The following is a 16,333-nucleotide window of genomic DNA, read 5'->3' on the forward strand; positions in this document are numbered from 1 at the left end:
GTTTGTGCTTCCTGGGGTCCGTTGTGCTTATATACTGATAAGCAAGAAAGAAATGATGAGGCTGAATTGATTGGGGGGGGGGATTGGATTCTGACAGAAAACTAAGTTGTACATGTTAGAAATATAGCAAAAAGCCACCGTGCTGGGCTGGAGCTGCAGCTAACCCTTCGTTAGGCTCTTGTCTTCACGTCACAGATTTAAGCAGTAAGAATGAAGAGGTTTATTAAAGATAAAGGCCAAGATGCTGCTGCTGCGGCGTCATGGTTACGGCTATTGTTGACGTGACTGATTCTCTATCGCGCAGCTGTTTTCAGCATATCTAAAGTTTTGGTGTGCAAAGATGCTCCTCGTAGTTGAGCGGCAGCTTTTGGTTTCATAATATAACATTTACATTTGAGGTTTCAACTTAAATGTGGGGAAACGGGTTGTTTAAGTTCATGGTGGCTCTTCCAGAACTATAAATGTAACTGAGAAGGAAGCTGCAGGATCAGGTTGAACCAAAGTCTGATAAATCGGGGCTTATATTTGTTTTTGGTGCCAACCTTTCATTTAATTTCAACAGCAGCCGAGTCAGAAAGTACGTAAAACATCGGCTGCTTTCTCCAGTAAACCTGGCAGAAAAAGAGAAACTTTTTATATATAGATTATTTACTGTGGGCACAAATCTGGCCATGCCCTGTAGTGATGAATGGGGTCATCAAATTGACCAAATCTAAATTTTACAGGTCATATTTATATTATTTCTCAGAGGTGTATATTTACCTGCTGTGTAATTTTTGGCTGGATTTAGTGTGTGTGTGTGTGTGTGTGTGTGTGTGGCCTGCTCTGCCGTCAGCGTGAAATATCTCTGCACTCTCTCCTGATTGCTGTGTACGGCGCTTCAGCCCCATTTATAAAAATGCAATTCCAAGCAGCTCTTTCACCTGGCCTGATGTAATCAACCCCAGGAGGCAGATTTAAGACGTCGTGGCCGCGGCCGTTCCAGGAGATTGGCTGTTAAGCACAGACAGGAGGCGGTTGGCTGAGTGTGGAGCAGAGATTTAACCGTGCCATCGCAGCAGGTGGTTCAAAGAGAACTCATGAAAGTGAGACCACGCGCCGCAGCCACGGGTGCTAACCGCCTGTTAGCAAGCTCATAACGATGGAACAACTATGGATACATATTTTGATGAAAAACAGGCTAGTTTTGGTTTAATTACCTTCTAAATCCTTTATCTTCACAATACTCTGTGTTAATGTGTCATTTGGAAAAAAGTTGTCTGATTTTGAAGGTGAAAATGTTATTATTTTTTACATTAGGGTCAGACTCTTTCTGATCTATATGAAAAACTTCTTTGCCTTTAGGAGAGAGACGTCAGAAATGCAGGAGGGCCTGTAGATGATGGTATATACAGCCTCTTGGAAAACCTGCACTTTCCTGTTCAAAGAGAATCCCATTAAAGCTGATGAAGAGCGGCTCGACTCTGCTGGGCATTACACTCGCAGACTTGAAAGTGAATTTGTGCCTCATGTCCTCATTGTTTCTGAAACGCCGAGCGTGACCGAAGCTCCGCCAGCATCAGCCACATTTGTATTCAGGAACGCGCTGTGCGATTCCTCCGCTTGGGTTGCCGGATTTGGATCCGGCGCCAGAGAATCTGACCCGAACATTTTCACCAGTTTGTGGGCTGTGACCCAAGTCACGTCCCCGACGACCTCGTCCTTCGGAACAGTGACACGAGACGCGGACCCAGGAGATGCTCTGATCTGCTTAGTGGTCTCCATGCCAACAGTTGCACTCTGGGGAAAATCAAACTTCCTCAACTACCTGATGAGATTTTGAAAAGCTCTAACTTCTGTACGTCTTTGTCCCTCTCAGGAAGATGGCAGCGAGCTCCCCCAGCCCTCTCTCCACCTTTTCTGCAGTCTTTCCTCTTCCTCTTCCTCCTTTTTTTCCCGCCTCAGCACTGCAGGACATGAAGCACTTACACACGCCGGGATCTGTTTCCCAGCGAGCTTTAAGAGAGATCAGGGGGATACGCAGAGGATGGAGAGAGGGAGAGAGATGAGGAGAGAGAGAGGAGAGAGATGTTGCTGCTCCCACTGCAAAGGAGGGCTGGGGGGGGCAGGGGGAAGGAAGGAAGGAGAGCAGAAGGGAGCATCCTTCCTTCCTGAGTCCAGAGAACGCTTGCTGCTGCTGACTGAGGTGGGTGAGAGAAGGTTGACCGTCACCTGCTGGAGGAGCCGCAAATCAGCCTCTGCCCCCCCCCCCCCCCCCCATCCCCCCCATCCCCCCCGATTGGTCGGGAGCTGCAGAGGACCGTCAGACCGTGCAGATGAAAGACATCATCAGAGGAGCACAGGCATCCACCGCGCTGTAGCGCTCAACCTCATGCACGCACACACACACACACAAACACACAGGCAGAAGTTTCTTGCACGCACCTTGTGAACATCACCCCCCCCCCCCCCTCCCCGGTGAAGCAGCTCTGTTCTGAGCGGGGAGAGGGTGGATCACTCCTCAGCAGCAGCAGCAGCAGCAGCAGGACGGGTCCAGAGGAGAGCAGCACCGGAGAGAACACCTCAGCCTCCACGAATAGGTAACACCTCACACACACACACACACACACACTTTTCTGTTTCTTTTCCTTCCCGATGCACCGTGACTGACCCCCCCCCCCCCTCCTCCTCAGCTCACACCAGCGGGACAGTCATGGAGGACACACTCACCTGTGGCCACGTCACCTTCTCCCAGGTGTTTGGACGCCAGGGGCAGCTCATGCGAGCAAGTGAGTGGTCGCGATCACACGTCTGTGTGTGTGTGGGTGTGTGGGTGTGGGTGTGTGTGTGTGTGTGTGTGTGCGTCCCCCCCCCCCCCCCACCCAGCCGCATCTTCCACATGTCAGCAAGCGATGAAGGGAACCTCAGATCTTCACAGGAGTTTTCCAGAGTGCAATGTCGGCAATGCGTGGTGGTGGTTACGTAAACCTCGAGAGGATCCGATCGTGTCACATTTTGGTTTGTGTTTTAAAGCGGAACGTCGACGTGATTTCAGCTGACGTCCCTCTTAGTGCTGAAAGTTGCTGCTTTCTTATGGAATCCAGGTTCAACTTTGGGCTGTGGCTCAGCGCCTCCAGTGGATTCTAAACCGATGAGAAGAGCTGTTGTTCTGCTGAGCTAAAGTTGGACTGGGAAGAGATCTGTGCACGTGGCAGCGGATCCGTGCACGTTTCACACAGACTACCTGATACGTCAAAAGTCACCGTATTATCCCTCCTGATGTTCTCACAGCTAAATAATGGATGGAACCCTTCAAAGATTCCAGGAGGATGGGGAAAGGAGAGGACGGGATCTGCTACATCCCTGATTCATGTGTCCTCTTTTGATCCTGGAGGTCTGACAGGTTTATTTTGTGTTGTTCCTCTTTTTCTGTGCATGAAGCCTCTGAGGAATAATGCACGTGATTTACAGGATTCTGGGCTGATGAATGCACAGTCCTCTTAAACCGCTGTGGGGGGCCATGGTTGTTCTGCACCAATGGGGTCGACACTGACACCTCAGAACCAAACGGTTCTGGGTTCAGTGCTGGTCTAAGGTCTTCCTGTGTGGGCTTGGTGTGTTCCCCCAGCACCCATGTGGGTTCCTCCAGGTACTCCAGCTTCCTCCCACAGACCAAAAATAGATTCAGGGATAAAGTCCACGATCCCTGAGGGAGGAGTGGGCAGTAGGACGGATGGATGGATGGATGGATGGATGGATGGATGGATGGATGGATGGATGGATGGATGGGTGGATGGAGGGACGGGTGGATGGATGGATGGATGGATGGATGGATGTGTGATGGATGGATGGACGGACGGACGGACGACGGACGGACGGACGGACGACGGACGGACGGACGGACGGACAGACAGACAGATAGATAGATATCACTGCTATCTCAGCCTATTGTGTGTACATGCCAGGTTGTGAGTAGTGTGTATCAGCTTGTTGTGTATCAGCTTCTTGTGTATCAGCTTGTTGTGTATCAGCTTCTTGTGTATCAGCTTCTTGTGTATCAGCTTCTTGTGTATCAGCTTCTTGTGTGTCAGCCTGTTGCCGATTGTTTGTTGTTGATTGTGTTTGACTGGTGTTCAGAGGGTCAGATGTGTTGAGCCCAACACACTCAGATATGTGGATCAGACTTTTCTCTGTCTGTCAGTGTGTTGTGGTTTGTTTCCCGATGTATCTGACAGAAAGTGTGTTTTGTCTCTTGTAAAAATCACGTTAACGATGTTGTGGTGAGGAAACTTGTTGATCTAGATGAAAATATTGGCGGCAGCTTCATTATTTGAGTGGAGCTCCAGGTTTGTGTTTGCTGGAGGAAACGACGAGTGAAGCCGCTGTTTCTGCATTTTTCACTTCATCTTTATTATTTCCCCCTCCTGTCGGCGCCAGTTCCCTCCTCTTTAATTTGACCCAACTCGACCCTGCTCTCCGCCCTGAGATCGCCCGCGGCAGCGGGGGGGTTTGCCCTGCGTATCAGAACCCCCCCGCGGGCTCGGCGGCCCTGACGCGGTCGACTCGAGCCACCTTTCTGCTCCGCTGGGCCGAGGAGGTGTGGGCGAGAGGCTGCAGCGGGACGCCTGTAACTCATGTCGTTGCTCGGGGAGGTCAAGGTCAACATCCTGACCACATCTGAGTCAGAGCCAGAACCGGCCCTCTCAAACACTCTTAAACTGAGTCATCTCCAGCGTGGGTGTGCACCACAATGAATCCCGCCGGAGCTGACATCTATAATACTCTTCCCTCCTCTTTCTTGCGATAAAGGCCGAGACAGACATATTAAATATGCAAGTAATATCTCTGGCTACTGCTGAATTGGCCTAATGGATCTCCTCGCTCTTCTCACTCATATTGATTCACGTCCCAGCTGCACTGGAAAATGCTCCGCCGGAGTCGTCCCAGGGCTAAATTAGATCTCCCCCTCTCCTCTAATCCCCATATTGGATTTAAGGAGCCCAGTAGAGCTGAGAGTGGCAAAGCTTCCATGTCAGTCAGTACATTTGGATTTGCAGCGGTCTCGGGGGGGGGGGGGGTAAAACAGGGCTGTAACTCTGCACAAACTGCTGTAAAAATTGTAAACATCAGGTATCAGCTGATGGCCGGTTGATTAAAGTCAGGCAGTGGTTCTGTTTGATGTGTAAATGCGCTGATTTATCGAGCCGTACGTGAGCGTCCGCCCGCCTGTTTATGGAGTCTCATATATCTTCATTTACACATTTTCCCTCCTGAGAATCAATAAATCAATGGGAGGACACGGGCGGTACCAGGCCCAGAACCAACAGCTCTCTGCAAACAGATCCCCGTGTCCAGTATGACTGATGTGACTCTTCCTCTTCACTACTGCGCATGGCCGCTTATCCTTGAGCCTCATGAGTGAATCCCATGAAAGACGGAGCTGTAGATCTTCGGCCAGAAGTCTGAAAACGTCATGAATAAAAACATTCGGCAAACAAGAACAGGGAGAATGAGCGCTTCTAATGTTGAAACGGCAGAATCTTACGTCTCTGCGGTCCCAAATCTGCCCTGAACCGGAATCATTCCACGAACATTTGTTCCCTGATGTGCACTCACAAGAACATACAAACGATGCACAGAGGAGAGGTCAGGAGGTCACTGTTCTACAGATATACAAACTGTTGTACCAAAGGGGCTCTGAGCCGAATGCTAATGCTACGCTCTTGTGTTTGCCGTGTCCAGTCCCGGATGTTTAGTCAGGATCCGCGCTTAGCATCTTAAATTAAAGTCCCACAAACACATCGGAATGAGTTAATAACCCGTCAGACCTGTAGATGTTTATCCTTCAGTGTTTTGATGTGTTTGGCCCGTGTGATAAAGAAGCTGAGCGATTGAGCCAGTGGCTAACATCCAGGAACCGTTAGCTGCTTCGGATTTATGAAATCGCAGGTGAAGAAGGTCAAAGCCGTCTCCCGTCAGCGGCTGGAAGAAAATGAACTCGCGTAAATAAAACGCGAGAGAGACGACACAGAACATCTTTTTAGTTTTATTTGACAAAACAATCTCAGCCCAAGGTCTCGTTAGTGGCTGCTGGCGGCACTTTTGCCTCTTTTTTTTTTGCCTGTGTGGAAAAATGAACTTTCAGCCTCACCTCCGTTTATTTATGAGTATATTTCGGGAGGCTCGGCTCTAGGGCACGCTCGGTTTTGAATGATGGGTGTTGCAACTCGGCACCAGTTGCTCCTTTTTGGCGTTCTTCCTGATAATTAGGGCATTTTTCTAAGACAGTCTCATCTCTCCACATCTCTCTCTCTCTCTGTTAAAAACCCTCAAAAGAAAAATGAGCATATTACAAACTCTTGAATGAATGTTTGAATGAGCTGAAGTCTATATGTGACTGAACACATCGACTGGATTTAAACCTGCCGTTTGAGATATGGACATCTGCTTTCAGACAGAACTAATCCCGCTCCTCATTGTCTGTGTGTGTGTGTCTGTGTGTGTTTGATTCCTATAATTGTTCAAATGTGGTGAAAGTTCAGACAATCAACTTCCCATTTGAATGAACGCACACATTGAGGCGTAGAACACAGCAATAAAACTGTAATCCTTCCACACCAGCTGGCAGCATCCTTTTTAACATCCCTGCTGTGGTTCTGCATCACTGGAGCTCCTCTTCCCCGAGGTTCTGCCGACTCGGCGTATCTGCCTCCCCGTCTCCGGCACCGTCCGCCTTGATTTTCCGCCCCTATGCTGAGCTCTCCGAGGACCGGCGCCGTTGAGCTGCCTCTCAAGGTGCTGGAATTCATGTTAAAACGCAACAAAAAGCGGACGTGACAAGACGAGACGTCGCGAGGGCCGCGGATGTCAACCGCCACACAAAGATAAGTTTAGTTTCAAAGAGGAAAACTCCGAGACACGTCACCGTGATACCACCGGACGTTTCTGACTGGCGCTGTTTCATCAGACTACCTGCTTGTTTTCACTTGCTTTGCTATTCTCCTGTGGAGAATCCTTGCCTGTGTGGACCTGAGCAGCAGCTCGAGCTCAGTGATGAGGATAAAAGGGATAAAAAGAGGCTGTGCACGTCGGCATTAAGATGGGACTGCAGGAGCAGGTTCACTGGACAAAAGATCCTGCTTTCCCCTCTGCACGGTTTTCATAGCAGCATGTGTCATACAGGTGACATCTCTCTACACCCACACACACACTCACACACTGTCACACGCACGATCACCCTCAGTGACGTGACTGACGGGTCTGACGTCTTACCACCTTGCAGACACGCTTCAAAAAGTGCACACAATTAAATGTTTGGCCCAAAGTTCAGAGTTGAACACACGATGGAGCAAGAATCACACAAGAATCACTCACTTTGTTTTTATGGATTCAAATATATTACCGAGCCCCCACAAGCTTAAATAACTTAAATAACTAGACAGTGAAGATAGATAGATTAAAGATAGATAGATAGATCATACATTATCCAGAAGGCACAAGAACAAACAGAATAACCTATGCGGTGGAGAGTAGAAGATGCAGAGACAGAATTAAAAAAATCAGTCCGAATCACTGATTTTTAAGAAGCGATGAATTTCTCATTTGATTTTAAACTCATGGACAGAGCTGAGACCTTGAACACAGACCGGCAGATGGGAGCTGTGGGCTCTGCTGCTATCAGAGCAGCCATTAGATGGAGTGGGCTTTGCATCAGGTCTCCTGTCATCTGGGCTGGAGCTGCGTGCTTCATGAGAGGAGCGTGCCCGCAGACGCGCTCGGCATCCTTAAGCACCGCTCGGCTCCCTCCTCTCCAGCACATTCTGGCCCGTTTGATGTAGGAAGGAAGTGTGTGTGTGTGTGGGGGGGGGGGGGGGGGGGGTGGGGGTGGGGGTGGGTCGTGAAATATGGCCGCAGCGGCGCATTCCCCCACGCTCCCGCCGAAACGGCTCACGTGTTGAGTTGACGCGCGTCCGCAGAAATACTGAAAAGTACCTCCGGCCGTCCAGGAGAAGCTGCTTCCGAGGAGGAACGCTCAGCATCAAAGCGGCTGATAGTGTTAATGAATTCACAGCAGTCCGTCTGTATCAGAGCAAACTTGAAATGCAGCTTGTTAATCCCCAGCGAGCTCAATCCAGGGTGGGAGTCGCGCTCAGCTATTGTGCTCAGGGTGCACAGACGTGCTGGCCCACTTTCATCCTCCCTGAGTGACAGGTACCGACACCTGCTCACAAACCGTCCTAATTGGGCTGCAGCCCTGTCACCGATGACGCCTGCAGGCTTCGGCTTATGGAAGCTGCCGCAGCGCCGAGCTGTTGGATTGGAAATGTCACGTTAAAGCCTGCGCAGGTACGGCACAAGCGAGCCGCTCTCACCCCCCCCCCCCCCAGCTGTGAACGAAGCATCGGAGAGAGGAAGCGAGGCCTCCTGCCGCTCCTCGCTGCTGCCGTTTGTCTGACGGTTGTGCATCTTCAAAGTTTACCCTTCTGCTCACTTCCAGACTGCGCCTGACAACAGGTACGTGACGCAACAGCGTTCGTGCCCTGACGAAACACGGGCATCGCTGTGGTTTCGTGAACACCGTTTATTACCTGCGTCATGTGCTTGAAATGAGGTTTTCAGGAGCAAACAGGCGCTGCACCTTCGTCCAGAATGACAAGTTCAACCTTGTTTTTTGGAGCGCTTTAGGAGACAATAGCCCTCCTCCCACTGGATTAGATGTGCAGCGTTGTGCAAAAGCAGTCAGGTGTCCTCATATAAGAGGAGTCGGGGGGGTTCTAGAGGGATTCCTCTCTTACTCCGTCATGTTGCTTAAACTCTCTTAGCTTTGTAAGCGACTTGACCTTTCACCTCTGCAAGGATTCAAACTGTGTCCTGTCCAGAAGATGTTGTCTTGTGTGCCACCGCACCTCCTCTTTAAACCTGGATCAAACGGGAGCTGTGAGTTAGCCACGTTTTTTGCGTGTTCCTGCACGTACGGGGGAGTTTTAGTTCCTTTGAGAGGTTTCACTGTGTGATGAAGAGGCAGACTATCAAAGGGAAGACAAACCTGCGTGTTCGGAGCTTCTTAGTGGGCGACGAACTGAACTGAAAACACAAAAAATGAATGAGCGGAGGGCTCTTTCGAACCGTTCTTGTTGAAGATTGTGTTAATTAAATATGAATCACAAGCAGCAGCTCAGAACCATGAAGAAAATAAAACTCCTGCTCTTCTGGGGAGATAATTGCACTGATGATGTAAAGCAACCCTTGCTGGAATCTCAATGTGCAACATAAGCTCACATTTTTGTGACCTTTTCGCCAATATCAGTGGATGGTACAACGGTCCAATGTCGCGCCTGCGGCAGGTATCATGGTGGCCAGGTGGTGGCACTGTTGCTGTTGGCAGAAATGAAAGCCCTCCTGCAGCTGTTGCGCCTCCACCGTGGGGCTTCGTGGTGTGATGTCGAGATTTTCTCTCCCATCAACTGACCGTCTATACACACACAGCCGGGCTTTGGTGTTTAAGAGATCCAACAGCAGATGATGCGGCTGAGCGAAAACCTGGTTTGACGTGTTCGCTGCCAGCTGCTGTTTTCAGATACGAAAATCACCAGTTGCATCATATGAAAAGGATGCTGTGATGGTGCCGGGATGATCCGTTGAACCCTTTCACCTCTTTATGGACCCGCGTCCAGAGGACGTTTTATGCAGATCTGCTTGATAATTACAGAATGCTGCCAACACTGAGATCCTCCGTCAGTCTCTCCTGAGGTGGACTAAATCCATTTAAAAGATGAGCTCTCCCTGAATCATTTGTATTCTCACGTGCACACACTTGTCTGCCCTTTATAAAACTGATAGAGTAGCCACGCATTGCAGTGGGTAAACTTTAGATTTTGTGCTATAAGGCAACTCCTGCACATTTAAAGGGACAAAATAAAACCACACGAAATGTCATATGGCACAATTACAAGTTACAGGTTTCAGTGTTAGATAGCAACTGGGTGGTTTTCCTGGTTTTACGTGTTTTATTTCTGTTGCAGGATGTTTTTGCTCCATCAACTTAGTGCATAATCATGCAAGAGATAAGAAGAAGTCTGAGTGGACGCTTTGTCCTATAGTATTTGACCTGTAGGAGGCATGTGAGGGGAAAGACGAAGCCAAACACTGCTGTACCAGCAGGGCTGAACAAGCCTGACAGTCGTGTTGTTTACCAGGATTACAATGATGAGAGTTACCCAGAGGAAGGTCTTATCTCTTGTTCTCCTCTGAATGATGATGTGTTGTTTCCTGGTAACTTACCTGGTAACCTACTACCTGCCGGGAAATCTGAAAACCTTTTTGGCCCCCTCAGCCCTCGTTGTGGGTGTGCCATCCCCCCACTTCTCCACAACCTCTCTCCTCTTGTGTCCCCCCAACAGATGGTAAATGTTAGACTGAAGGCAGGATTATAATGAATCTGATGGGGAGCAGGTGAGCTAAATGAAAATGAGCTGCAAAAAAATGCCTCAAACTGGGTTTTATAGTACATTTCTATGAGCTGTTAGCCGGGGACCCCAGTGGCTCATATTTTGGCTAAAACAAAGCATCTGTTGTTGCTTGTAGACACTTTGGCTACAAGAGAGGGGCGTTACTGACGCAGGTATCCTGCAATCGCAAGGACGGCTCTCAGCAGCCTCAGTGGAGGGAACCCAGCAAAGCTCCTGGAGCATCTCTGGTCTTTTAAGTGTTTTTTATTCAAATGTGTTTTGTCCAAGAGTTCCCGAGAAACAGATTTTACGGCTAACGCACGGAACACATCTGTGCTCTCCAGAAAGTGATTCATCTTGACTTCTGGCACCAGAAGCAGCACGTCAAGGAGGATGATATTTGAAATCTGTAGTTTGGAGTGAAAACATTTATCGGTGATTAACCCCAGAGTTCCTTGCAGAAGGAACCACGGAACTGTAACCTGCTCCGTTGCACTTCATATAATTGGTCATTAGCTGTTTGCAGAAAAATGCTCCAACTCAAGATTGTGTAATAATGTTTGGTGGAACTGCTTGAATAAATTTTCAGCTTTTGGTTGCGGATCGGTTGATACATAAGCAGGCCAAAACAAGCTTGTTGCATCGTGGGAACTGTTGCGATGAGAATATAAAACAGACTGCGGGGATCCTGAGGCAGCCGGGAAAAGACTCGTGGCAGCCTGCCTCGCCTCTGCGCTGCCAAATTGCTTTGGACAGATTCTCTGATTTGGATTTTAGTTCCGCTGCAACTCAAGAAGGGATGAGGAAAGAGGACATTTGTTTCCTACAGAGGTCGATTGTTTCATTTCATTGTTACACCTCACAGTGCTGTGCTCAGAATCAACCTACTATAGACTGTGTAGGAACGGGACGGCCCCCTCCGGAGGGCTGTGGGCACACGTGCAGTTCTGAATTGGACCACTAAGAGGTCCAGAAAAAGCCAACAATCATCAATCACACCATTGCAAAAACGCTAGCTCTCCTCCACTCAGAACTTTCAGTTCTCCGTGTCCTCAGGACATCTCCTACACACGTCCTTTGTGATGATGTCCTTGGGAATCATAACGAGGACATTTTAGCTTTAGTGACGTCAGATATTTGTGATCAGAAAACATTCGCAGCTGCAGCTCAATGATAACTGGCAACACTGAACACTGAAACGCTACTGACCTTGTGATCTGGGGGTTGGTGGAGGGTGGAGCTACACACCAAAACACACAAAGGGAAACATCAACATTATTTACGGGCTGATACTTTCTTTCCGAAATGAAAATATTCTGGCTAGACTACCATTGTCAGTGATATAAGTATTTGAAATTAACATGACTCCTTGATGTCTGCTGACATGTGAGGGCCATTTTATGATGACTTTACATACATTTCTTACAGTCCGCGCCTTTAAAATGAAGATCCCTGCAGAACTGCAGCCAAGCTGAAGTAATCCGAAACAAAGAGGACGTGACAACAAAATTACAGCGAACGTCGGGACTGTCAAATACAGAGCGAGGGGTCTGGTTCATGCGCTGAGCTATAATCGGCCTGTCTGAGTCGCTGTGATCACATGTTTTACGCTGACATGTTGATCTAAACCTGAAAATGAAGATTTACTAGCTTTTATCTCAAATGGAGGAACACAATGTGATGCATGTTTAACAATATGCCATTTGGATTACTTTAGATTCGACAGATTGAGGCTGAATGGCTGCTGTGAGAGTAACCTTTGGATTCCAAGTTGAGCGAAAGTGAAGAGAGAGAATTTTACGATTTTTCTCATCCCAGGCAGCACCGAGTATATTCTACACTTGGACACATTAAACCCCCACTCCTTTATATTTTATCAACATTAGCAACCATCACGCACACAGAGTGGCGCTCGGTGCTTTGAGCTGTCCTTTTCTACGTGCGCATTATACGCTGCTTTCCCAGAGAGCACTCCCACTGACAGCAGCAGCAACACGGCTCATTAGCGATCATTGTTGATGTTGTTTGGCTCCTGTGGGCGGCTACAAAGGTTGTAATGAGCTGTCCACATCTGACAGTCTGTCGGCAGCTCTGCCGCACCTGTGTGTGTCTGTGTCTGTGCATGTGCGTGTGTGTTAGAGAGAAGCCACAGCTCTATGAGTTTAATGTTTGTGCATTATTACATTCAACAGACAGGAAATACGTTACTGTGGATGTTCCGTGGATGTGAGCCAGCAGAACCTTGGTTATCAAATATAACATAGCGTCAAGACTGTTTCTAGGATTGTTTGTGCTGGTGAAGATGATGCCAGAATGATGCCCTGTCAGAAACGCCAGGCCTGTCCACCATTCACGTGTGGTCACTCTCACCTGCCCATGTTTCTGTGTTTGTGCGCTCAGTGGAGCATCTGCTTGCTAACGCAGAAACCAGCCTTGGCATCTTGTTTGTTCTGGGCAGAGAGCTGCGGTCGTTGCCACGCCGCTTCCTCCAAATGGGCGTAATAAGCATGCAGATGGTGGTGGAGACATGCAGATGCACACCATTACGTCCCTCACACTCCTCCTTCCTAGTTATGTCGCCGGTGAGTGCAGGCCGCCGCATCTCTGCAGCACTGTCTCGCATTTTGACAGTGACGTGGACGCTCAGAGCAAGTGTGTGTCTGGACACACGAGCGTGGGTGTGACAGCGTGTTATTTTCTGCAGCAGCGTTCTATTATCTCGACATGTTTGGGCACAGTGTGTGTTACTGTTCAAAGTGCAATCACGAGGCAACCGTCCGCCTCTTCTGGAACAGCCCCCTCCAGTGCCACACCGGAGCTGGAACCCAGGCGGGCGGGCGCAAGCTCGCGAACACGCCACTCTGCTGTGGATCATCCGGAGGTTGGAAGGAGCCGTAAACCGTAGATTGTTCTGGTAAAGAACAGACCTTATTAGTGATCTGTGATCCTCAGCAGCTTTTGTCCTCTGTGTTCTGAGTGTTTGTGACTCTAACGTTCAGACCGACAATAAAATGATCATATAAATTTTATCTTTGCTTCCTTTGCAGCCGTTCAGTCGCTCAACAGCTTGAATGACCAGCTCGCTCAGTTCATGGTGACGAGTCCCTGTAGCCTGACTGATGAGGACGAGGTCTTCGTCCCCGGAGAGAGGGACACACTGAGGAAATCCATGACTTTGATGAGACATCTGCTCGTGGACGCTCAGGTATGTTTGAGAGATCATTTCCAGTCATCTCCAGCAAGGCCTGTATTTCACCATAAAAATAACACAAAGTCTGATGTTTGAGTGCCAGGAGAGGAAAAGCAGAAGGTCAGTGACTTATTTTTCTCCTCCAACACATCAGTAGGAGATCAGTAAACCAGTCATAGGTTTTAGACCAGTTGTGAGGCCAACCCTTTGACCCCCCCCACCCGGAAATCGCTGAGACATTCCCGTTGTTCAGTGCAACACCGCTGCTTTGATTAAAAGATGTGCATAGCAGCCTCTGAAAACAGTTGAGGTATGAAGGCTTGTTTTGACGGTCTGTGATCCTGATTTGTCCCCCCGGGGAAGGTTGATGACTATCACAAATTTTATCATTTCACAGAAAGAATTTTCCTGTCTCTTTCAATTCCATTTATACACTTTTTGCATTTGTAATGAAGGCGATAGATCTTGACGTGCGACGCGCACCGTGGCGTCCTCTGACAGCCCCCAGCCTGCCAATCTTCCCTTAATATCCCCAACAGAGCCTCATTGATTAAAGAGAAAGTAATTCAACTTCGCCATCGCTCTCACCTCCGTTCAGATTGTATGCAAGTCAGAGTAAAAAATTGTTGGCCTGCTGTTTTTTGTTTTTCCTGTGAGCGAGGACGATGGTGCTGGGAGATGATTGATGAGCTGGAAACTTGGCTGTGGATAGAGTACTGATTATCTCCCCGTGAAGCAGCAATTGAGAAAGGTTTTACTGCTGGTGCAGTTTCAAGCAAAATGCTCAGACCTCAACATGACAGATTTCTCCAGCTGCTGACCCCGTCTGCATCAAATCCACCATCTTCAGATGTCAATTGTGCCTCAAATGACGGGAGTGGTTCTGTTACAAGGCCTTCAGTGGTGCTTCACTCATTAATCTCTTTTTGCTCCTCATTTTTTAATCAAAATGAAACATGCATCAGAAAAATACCATTAATGTGAATCCAAATGCCAAAAGCTCGTCAAACCGATCCTCGTGGAGACGCAGCAGCACAAATGGAGCCACCATGGCAGTCATTCCTTCACAGCTCTTAAGCTAGTTTATACTAGAGGTGTTGAAAGTGTCCTTTGCACCTGGTTCTGGTTCGTTAGCTTTGCATTAACTAACATTAAAATAGAGTGTGACCTTAATTTCGGCACTTGTACAAAAGTTCTACAAGTTGAGATTATTAGCAGCCAGGCCCAACTGGCCATTGAAATCCCTCAATCCACTTTGCCAGTATTCAGGGTTTGTTGGGCGCGTGATTTTTCCCTATTTAAGCTTGGACTGGACAGCATACTGGTAAACCTTGGCATCAGCGAGCAATATAAATACCAAGTGTTGCTTGGGCAGAGAAAGCCACGATGCTGCACCATATACAAGAGCCTTCAGGATAGATATGAGCAGCCAAGGCAGCTGATCTGGAGTGAGCTGGACGCTATATTCAGTGCTCCTGCTCTCAGGATGGGCGATGCCAGTGCCTTCGAATCATTTGCCATGTCCGTTCAGTGTTTTGTGCGCATGCTAACGACCCTTGAGGGCAAGAATAAAATTGAGCTTAATTGCAGTTCCCATGTCGATTGTCTGCTCAGCAAGATGCCCCGCACTTACCTAGTTGCTTCATAAGGCGCTGCCTTCAAGATGGCATTTTGCAGGCTGGTACCGGCAGAGGCTACACCCTGCAGCACTTGGCTACCTGGCTGCAAATGGCCAAGTCAAATAGCCGAGTTGTTTCGGGCTGATACCTTCCAACCACCTAGATGAGGTCAGCAAACCAAACCCAAAGAGAAGCCAACAACTGTGTGATTCAATGCAGCTCAGAAACCAGCTAACGAGAAGAAAACCCAAGTGGGACCTGCATGAGCAAACCCCAAACCCATGTCCAAACCATGTCTGTATTGTTATGGCCACTACCACTACCTTGATTTTTGTAAGGAATTCAGGCAGCTGAACCTCGACCAGGTCCTCAAATGGCTCAAAAAGGGCAACCGCTGCTGGAAATGTGGACGCCATCACTCTGGCGTCCTGGAAATGTGGACGCCATCACTCTGAGGACAAGTGTACTCTTCAGCGACCTTGTGAGGCTTGTAAAGGAATGCACCTCACCGCCTTACACAATTTTCTTGACTCAATCGGATGTACCTCACGGAGCATCAAATACCACCACTGAACCATGCCAAAGCATTACTACGAATCGGGTCTGACATGTTTTGCCTTATCTATCTAGTCCAGCCAGCCCACGACCCATCACTTTTTGCACTCGGCTGAGCAATCTCTTGCTCTGCTCCAGATGGCCAGTACCAGATTGAAGGTAGATGGCATTGCATGCTACACCACACCTCTTCTTTTACCTTGCACTCAACCTCGCCTCCATGATTGGGTGGATGCAGAACTTCCCTGGCTTTGCAGTATGGAGTGAGAGGTTACCAAGGAGTAACTTGGTTGAGGTCATGGAAATACCTTTTATGTGGACAACTGTCCACAAAGCACCTGCAATGTGCCAACAGTGGACAAACATCTACCTCCAGATGCTAGATCAAAGCACTGTGAGCTTTGACTTTCTAAAGGTGGTAGTGACCTCCAAGAATTGATCTTGGGCATCCGGTGGGATTGTCTCAGCATCTTTCTCTTTACAACCAGGGATAATGTCTTCATCCAGGATATCTGGGCCCACGACATCAAACAGCATGATCA

General features: G+C 48.6%; 1 protein-coding gene across 4 annotated transcripts in view; it reads left to right on the forward strand.

Annotated features, from left to right (window-relative positions):
• The first annotated feature begins 2,451 nt into the window (after window positions 1-2,451).
• Window positions 2,452-16,333, forward strand: part of kaznb (kazrin, periplakin interacting protein b) — a 66,695-nt gene continuing 52,813 nt past the window's right edge. The window contains exons 1-3 of one of the 4 annotated variants that reach the window (XM_057030026.1): window positions 2,452-2,579; window positions 2,673-2,768; window positions 13,475-13,632. In XM_057030026.1, the coding sequence (XP_056886006.1) occupies window positions 2,693-2,768; window positions 13,475-13,632 (234 nt within the window). In that variant the 5' untranslated portion in view covers window positions 2,452-2,579; window positions 2,673-2,692. The remainder of the gene's footprint in view (window positions 2,580-2,672; window positions 2,769-13,474; window positions 13,633-16,333) is intronic. The other 3 variants (XM_057030025.1, XM_057030024.1, XM_057030027.1) reach the window with 3 other exon arrangements.

The sequence above is a fragment of the Takifugu flavidus genome, chromosome 4 (assembly GCF_003711565.1).
Source record: "Takifugu flavidus isolate HTHZ2018 chromosome 4, ASM371156v2, whole genome shotgun sequence".
Taxonomy (NCBI): domain Eukaryota; kingdom Metazoa; phylum Chordata; class Actinopteri; order Tetraodontiformes; family Tetraodontidae; genus Takifugu; species Takifugu flavidus.